The 8,546-nt window shown below is 31.7% G+C and overlaps 1 protein-coding gene across 1 annotated transcript; it reads left to right on the top strand.

The window, feature by feature from the left end:
• LOC109332240 lies at positions 2,469–3,701 on the top strand. The gene has a single exon (XM_019567152.1). It carries the CDS (start codon positions 2,551–2,553, stop codon positions 3,463–3,465), a length of 915 nt encoding a protein of 304 aa, XP_019422697.1. The 5' UTR covers positions 2,469–2,550; the 3' UTR covers positions 3,466–3,701.

Here is an 8,546-nt window from a genome sequence, read left to right as displayed (position 1 = left end):
TGGACCATTCATTTTTCTCACAAATAAATTAAGGAATGATTTTGTAATGTTATAGACGCTTTTCTATAAATATCAGAGTAATAGCTATTTTTGCCCGTTTTTCTTAATCTATAAGAATTAAATAAAAAAACTTATAAAGTTGAAACTAAGGATGGAGAGATTAGCATCTTTAATTACTTCTCACTTTATCTAAGGGAAGAGCACAAACTAACAAAAAAAACAAAATTAGAAAAGTTGAAGAAATCTTGTCGTTTTACTAGTTTAAAATTCAGCGCTTATTTATATGCTTTGTCCCTAGCTACTCTGTCCCAGTTTCTATTCTAGTGGTATTTCCATTCTTCTATTCCCCACCCCAATTGTTCCACTCCAAACTCTCATGTATTTTTAAATCTTTTCCACCCAAACCCTGCACTTTTGTTAAGAGCTGAAAGAAAAACAAAACAAACATGGAAAAGATTTCACTAATACGGTCTCTCTCTAACTGTAAATTATTTTTACAAAATTAATTATATACTAGACAATTGTAAATATAAAAATGTAAGTGATTATATATGAGCTTTAATCGACTATGTAGGATAAGCTACATAGATCAAAAGATGATTACTCTAACGGAATCTAAGTCCAATGTTGATATGTTCACATTGTGACTTATGGGTAGGTAGATGAGATGGGTTACAAGACAAGGATTGGAACTGATATACGCTTGTTGAAGAATTAGGTTTCACCTAGCAATGAGCGACAACATATATTATCAATATGGGATGGGATTTTGGAGTTGCACCCGAAAAAGTTGTTGATGGTGTTTATTGCTAGTGGTGAGAATGCGATAACTCATTTCTGAGAAGTGAAGGACTCATTGATGGACTCACCGAAGGACATCAACGCTAATGATAGGGAGGTGTGAGAGGCGGAACGTCCTATGACAAAACATTGAAATAAAACTCTTCGAAACAATGTTAATTTAAAAGTTCAGACTCATTTTACTTCCATAAGATTTTTGTGTGTAACAATTTGATATATAATTTGATATATGATAAATTGAAAAACCTAAATTTCTTCAACAAAAAAATATAAAAATTAATCAAATTAGTCATTCTTAACATTTGATATAACCTCCCTACTAGAGACTATTCTAATTTACATTTTGTGGTATTTAAATATTTGTTTAAAAATTTTAATTTCTCCAAGATCAACTTGGTACTAGCAAAATTTAGAAAGACTAAGTTGAATATTCACTCTAAAAGACATAAGAGACTAATATATTAAAGAGTTAATATGTATATATTAACAATGTAATTGTTTTTATACTATGAGCAAAGTCATATCATTTATATGTTAGTTAATATTGACTTTCAAACAATAATATTACAAATTAATGATAGATGATATGACGATAGTATAAAAAACTTTATATTATCGGTATATAGATTTTAAACTCGTATATTAATTATATATTATTAAAAGTTATAGTTTAGAAACGAATAGAGTAAAACTATGCACCAAGCAAAAGACGAGAAGGACCCTAACAAATATGATAAACACATTTTTTAATACTATCTTCATTATGGATGTTGACTCTCGAACCATTACACGTTCATTAAATCTATTTAAGGAGTTCCACCTTATCTTGTAGACTCTTTTTTAATACTTCTATTTATTTTACGAATATATTTCACTTTAAAAGTATCTTAATTACAAAAGCACCTCCAAGCAAGATATCTATTCTCATTTTAGGTTTGATATATTTTATAATTTATTATTTAATTTATAAAATAAGAATAACATCTACTTTATTCAACAATAATAAATATCATTTTTATTTACGTCTCATAACCTATATCATTTATTAATTAAACATATACATGTTTTTGTTCTCTCTCATTGTTCTTATTTAATAAGAGAATACATAAAATAAAAATGATACAATAAAAACAAAGTAAGAATATTCTTAAGAATGAGTTAACAATACAAAATCAAGAATATGTTAGTATAGTTGTGTAATGTCATTAGATTCACAAAATGAGCAAAAGATTAAAGTTTTTTTTTTTTGAATCTTGTTACTAACACTTGTTAAGAAAAACACCCAATTAGGCAGAAGATATGAATGGTTATATAAAAATATATATTAAGAATACAGAACGTGAAAGAAACTAATTAAGGTTGTGAGATAAATATGTAAATAACAATAGTGCATAAGCCCAGCATGAAAATGATAGTGAATAAAATCAAAACGTGGTGATTGAATATGCGTGGAGGATTCACAATAGCATATAACACCAAATCCAACTTGTGATGATATTTTGTTTTCCTAATTAATGGAAATTGTTGTTTACGAGAACTACCGAAGAAGAAGGAGACAGACAGAATCCACGTGGAGTAGTAATTCCAAAAGGGCAGAACCGTGATTTCCCAACCAATAACCCTAAAATCCATTTATTATGGCGCCATGCCTCTTCCATTCCTCCTCTGTTTTGTTTTGAATAACACAACACAAACAATATGTCACAAAACCACACAAAGGTTTAAGATATTAGTGAATGTGTTGATGTAATGGCGAGTGGTTGGGTTAAGTCATTGCAATGCAAATCAAAAGCATTTGAAGACGTTTATCATCCAAACGCTAAACACCTCAAACCCACTGCTAGTTGTAGAAACACAATTCAGAACATCAAAGACGTCGTTGATAAAACAACAACAAAGCCTGACTCTAAAAAGCCCAAGCCCAAGCCCAAGCCTAGAGTACCGTTACAGAAACACCCAAGCTCCAGATACCCAACAACAAATAAATCAGAATTTGAAAGCCCAGCCAGAACCACCACCATCAACCGCTCTCAAAGCAGCGCCGTCATTACTGACCGTACTCCTGCGGCGGCGGAAGCTCGATTCCCTTCTTTAACTGAGGTTAAGGAAGGGCATCCTTCACGGAATGTTTTGGAGATTATCTTTCACACGAGTTGGGGCCCGAAACCGTTCTTGGGTCGGGTCGAGATGATATTCAAGGTTCACAACGCTCCAAGAACAGTGTCAAGGTTCGAGGAGTATCGTGAAGCGGTGAAGAATCGTTCTGGGTCGGGTAGCCCGACACGTGGCGGAAGCTGGGAGGAGAATGCGCGGTGTGTGGCGGATGGGAATGAGGTGATGCGATTTCACTGCCTGGGTCCCACTTCCAGCGGTGGTCCCTACGGCGGAGCTTGTGCGTGGTCGTTTCCTGGTGGGAAAGGATCGGCGGTTTGCACGTTTTCCGGCAGCGGCGGTGCCCATGAGAGCTCCGGCGGAGGGAGGGGAACAAGGGCCATGTTGGTGTGCCGGGTTATAGCGGGTCGGGTATCAAAGCAAGAAGGGTTCATGGACTCGTTGTTAGAAGGGCGAGTTGGGTTTGACTCAGTGAGTGGAGATAACGGCGAGTTGTTTGTGTTTGAATCGCGTGCTGTATTGCCTTGTTTTCTTATCATTTATAAATTGTAATGAAAACAAAGAAAAAAATAACTTTTACCGTTCATCCTCTACTAATATTTTCTGATTGTTTTCATTGGAACATAGGTTTGTTGCTTGTGTTGAGATATTGAACCCATCAACTTTTATTGCACTCTGGAATGCAATTCTTTCCCTTTTCCATTTCTTTGGTTAATACGTAGTATTGTATTTCATTAAGCTTGCTATGTATTGTTTTTGGTAGTTGTGTATTTAATTTTTAATAATTAATATTTGATGTCTTTTAAGATTCACTTTGTTAAGTAAGTGAAATGTGTAAAGAATATATGTTATATGTTTGGATGTAAACTATACATTAATGTTGATGTTAAATTGGTGATTTTTTTTTGTACAATTAGTAGTATTCCTCAATCTTTTTGGATAAAGAATAAATCTCTTTGGGATTCATGGTTACATTTCTCAACAAGTGTTGTCCTCAAGAATTCAACTCTTAATTTTTTTTTGTTATACTGAAGATCTAGTAGTCTTACACCAATAATTTCTTGGTGATTGATTATCTATAAAAATTATTAAGTAAATACATATTTATTATTCATCTTATCAATGGATCACATGTCTAACAAGTGAAGAGTTCATTCATCTTCCTCTTGAAGTCCTCTACTCCTCTAAGGAAACACTAAGCTAACAATTATATTTTATCAAGTTTATATACTTTTATTTCTTTCCTACACAAATATTAAGAGTTATGAAAAGGTCTAATTTTCAAAAGCAATCAGGTTATTGAGTTAAGGATAAAATACAAAGTGATTCACTACCCTAGCTTAATAAACAGTATCTAAAAAAGGAAATATGTTTTGTCAAATGCAAACAGCAACCGTGCAAAATCAATATTGGTTGTTACACATATTAACAACGTTAGAGATCAACCAACGAACCTGTTACATTTAAGATCTCTTTATGATGAAAGGAGAAGATGTTTCACATGTGATAGGAAGATTCCATAGTATTATTAATGTTTTAATCTTGGCTAGACTTACACTAGGGTTGAGATAATAAGAAAATTCCTTAGAAGCCTCTCAAAACAAGAGAGATCTCTAGTCCCATGAATAACTAAACCCAAAGAACTCATAATATGAACATGAATGTACACTCAGTGTTCGTGAAAATGAACTTGGCAATGAGTTAGAAACATATAAGAGCAAATCCAATCCTCTTAAAGGATAAACAAATACTTTATTATGTTTTAATGATAAACAACGAACTTTATTATGTTTTGATGATAAACAGTAAACTTTTTCTATTTATAATGCTTTTATTTTGCCTCACTTTTTTTACATGCCTCTACTGGACGATGGTTGTATGAAACTTATCGAAATTGCAGTCATTTATATTCATGAGTTAGGATCACTTCTGAGATATTGATAGTGGAGAGAAAAATATATTCAAGAGAAAAAAATGTAATGTAATTTCACACTTTTATTTTTAAAATATAATAAAATGACATTTTTTCTTCTATATGTAAGTGCAAAAGTGATTACTTGTCTCTATATTTCGGAAGATCATCTACCTATATTCATGTAATTTATCTTTCCTAAAAAAATAAGTAAAACACACAATGAGTTTGTTTATAAATTGAATTTTGGAGGGAAAGAATGAAAAATGAGGGTTTGAAAGTCATTTCATAAGTAAATTTTATGTCTCTCAAACTTTCATTTCCAATTCTTTTTTCCTTCAAAATCTACCTCACAAACTAATATAAAGTATTCTGTGTCATGCCCCTTAAAAAGACAGTCCAATTAATTAAAGAGTGGATTTTAAATGAAGTGAAATATAGTGGAGATTGTGGATAGAAAGAAAACGGTAGAAATACAATATAATAAAGGGATGATTTGGACTTGTTGAATGCCTTGTTGTAATGAGAAAACGGTCCCACTGTCAAATTCAAGAGCTGAAATTTTGGGTAAGATAGACTTATAGGGAAGTGTAGCACAAGTTACGCAATGGGGTCCGACCCAAGGTTCAACCTTCTTTGATAATGAAATGCCACACAAATATTAAATGACAATTAACTACCTAGTAACTTGTAACTCCATCACATTTATCTCTCACAATCCTAGTATTCGTCAAGTGGTGTAAGTTCCTCCAAAATCTTAGGATGACTAAAATGTTATGTTCGATTTCTGAGAATAATATTTATTAAGAGAGATAACCACGTACTCCAAAAGAGATTAATTTATTAGTTAAAAAGAGTGAAAATATACTCTTTAGTACCAAAAAAATCCCAGTTGCTACTGGCTACGTTTCTTTCCATTTGCCTTTTTCTAAAGTCCTTTTCAATTTTAACCTCCTTAATAGTTAGTATTCTCGTTTTGAATTTTTATTTTTCACATGAATAAAAAATAGACAATAACTTTGACTTTTTGTGTATGTTTGCGTGATATAATTAATTCTTCCTTTTCGGGTTGCGGTTCACCACATTCTCAGTTTCTCCAAGTGGTCTTTTGTTGTCTATGAGTGTAAGCCCTGGCCACTTGGCCACATTTCAAAACAAGAGGCCGAACTGTTATTGAATTCTAAAAACTTTATGAGTTATTCGACAAAATTGATCAATAAATGGTTCATGAAATTTGGCTCTAAAAACTCAAGTGGTTTATCAAAGAGAAAAGTATCCAACGTCTTTTCTTGTTATGGGAGAGGTGAAAAGTTCTACGTAAGATCTATATTTAATGGTTTTATAGAGAGAAAAAATGTATGCACAAACTATGCAAAAAAATTATATATTGTTAGTCTATCAATTATCATTCATTTTTAATTATCATTGACTTTTTAAAAAATAATATAAATGAATGATGAATAATATTAATATTTACACTAATTATGTATATATTATTCTCTTTTTTATGACAATAGCTTGTTTATGTGTAAAAAAACGTGCATTAAATGATGAGGTTGATGTTTGAAAAGCTTAAACTGATAAGGTAAAGTTGAGCTTTTATATTATTTAAAAATATATATTTTCTATTATCTTTTATGAATATTAAAAATTAAAAATAAAATTTCACCAAATCTATATCTTCATTGTTTGGGCCAACCAATGAAACTTATTCAAGGGGACCTCACATCTCTAAATACTTCACCAACACATACAAGATACAAGGGCTTCCCATAAAAACGTTCACGGCCCTATCAATTATTCACAAAAATCATTTAGAAGCGTAAACAGAGGAAGAGATAAGTATTCAGGTCAGCCCAGCCCACTCTTCAACAGGCCAGGCTTGTTCACATTATATATACCCGTATGGGCTAAGCCCATGTGGATCACGGGCTTGAATGGATTGGCTCACGGGCCACAATAAGAAGCCGATAAATATAGTGTCTTAAGGGAGAAACCTGCCATATTTGGTTGATGATGCGTTTAATATCTTATTCTCTTATCAACCCTTTCCTCATATTAGAGTTTTTCATTAATCTACAAAATTTTAATCATGGTTGAGGGGCTCCACTGTACAAATACAATTCAGAGTTTCTAATGAAGTTCATGAAATAAGAACAGGTTGCATCAAGGCACGTTAAAAGCTGACATAAGGAGTATGGATCAGTAGTAGAAAAACAAAAGAAAAAAAATAAGATGACATTATAATAACACTTTTATCAGTAAAAACACAAATACAAAAATAAAAATCTTCTCTTTCTAATACTAGAGATATTCTTATTCGGATACAAGGGCACAAGGTGTGAATTTACAGCTTGATAAATTGTTGGCAATTAAAATTGAAATTGCCTTTAGAAAAAAATATAACATATATAATGTTTGAGTGAATCATTGTTCCTTCAAAACAAATATTTGTTTGTGTTATATTTCTTCTTATTACATTTTTCATTTATCACATTTGCTTGACCTTTTAAAAATTGTTCAAATGTAAAATTTGATATGTGATACATCATCTCTCGTGACTCTAAAGATATTTGCAAATCATTTTGAGTCAATGTGGTGAGATTTTTTGCTTCTCCAATGGCTCCTACCACATAATCAAAATGAAATGAAAGGGTGCGCATAATTTTCTCTGTAACTTCTTTCTCCTTTATGTCATTATCGTTGGATTTCATTTCGTTCACGAAATTCTCTGTTTGTGAAAAATAATCACGAATATTTTCCTCTCTTCCTTGCTCCATCAGCTCGAACTACCGTTTTAAGCCTTGTAACCTCGTTCATTTGACTGGGTCGACAGTTTCATAAGCTTTGAGCAAAATTTCTCAAGCATTTTTTGCTATTTTGGCATGGAAAATTTTCTCAAAAACAATCAGTTCCATGAATTTACATATTAGAAATAAATTTTTTCATTGAACATGCACTCTTTCTCAACTTGTTCATCAAATTTTCTTTTATCTTCTTTAGTTGATTCAACAAAACTTTTCTTGATAATTTTTCCATACCTACTAGTTGTTAAACACAGCTCCATCAATCGTTTCCACGTGACAAAATTTGATATCCCATCAAACATGAAGATAGTTGTTTGAACTTGACTTGCTCCTATATCCGAACTTGTTGCCATTTTTTTCTACAACTAGCTCTCAGACCGAATGTTGACAATTAAAATTAAATTTGCTTTTAGAAAAAATGCTATGGGAAGAAAATATAATATACACAAATATTTGCATTGAAGGAATAATAATTCACTCAAATATTTTGGTAATTATTTATAACTAAATTTCACACATAAACTATCACTACAACCCTCTCAAAGCTTCACTAACCTCATTGAAGTTTCTCTCTATTTTTCTTTGATTCTCTTTCCTACTCACTTTCCCACTAAAACAAGCTATGCAATATTGCAATATGTCCTATGTATAGAGTCGGTTAAAAGTTGGTGACTAAGAGACAGCTATCAAACTTATTAATTTGGAATGATAAGACAAGCTCACGATCTTCTAATTGCCTACTACAAATTCGCTGTTTTTAACTTTTCAAAAACTAAACAACTAAGCTTTTAATTACAAGTTAATTCTTGAACCTTCATGTATTAATGATGAACAAGTTTAACCTACAACATAAATTATACTGACGTCACTAATTTGTAAATTTGCAAAAATTCAAGCTTTCATGACTAAATGAC

Source organism: Lupinus angustifolius, chromosome LG18 (genome assembly GCF_001865875.1).
Source record: "Lupinus angustifolius cultivar Tanjil chromosome LG18, LupAngTanjil_v1.0, whole genome shotgun sequence".
Taxonomy (NCBI): Eukaryota; Viridiplantae; Streptophyta; class Magnoliopsida; order Fabales; family Fabaceae; genus Lupinus; species Lupinus angustifolius.
The sequence above is the reverse complement of the archived record's forward strand: the minus strand, read 5'-3'. Positions and strand labels throughout refer to the sequence as shown.

Coding starts and splice junctions, on each gene's coding strand:
- LOC109332240 (XM_019567152.1), top strand. CDS start 2,551: ATGGCGAGTGGTTGGGTTAAGTCATTGCAATGCAAATCAAAAGCATTT.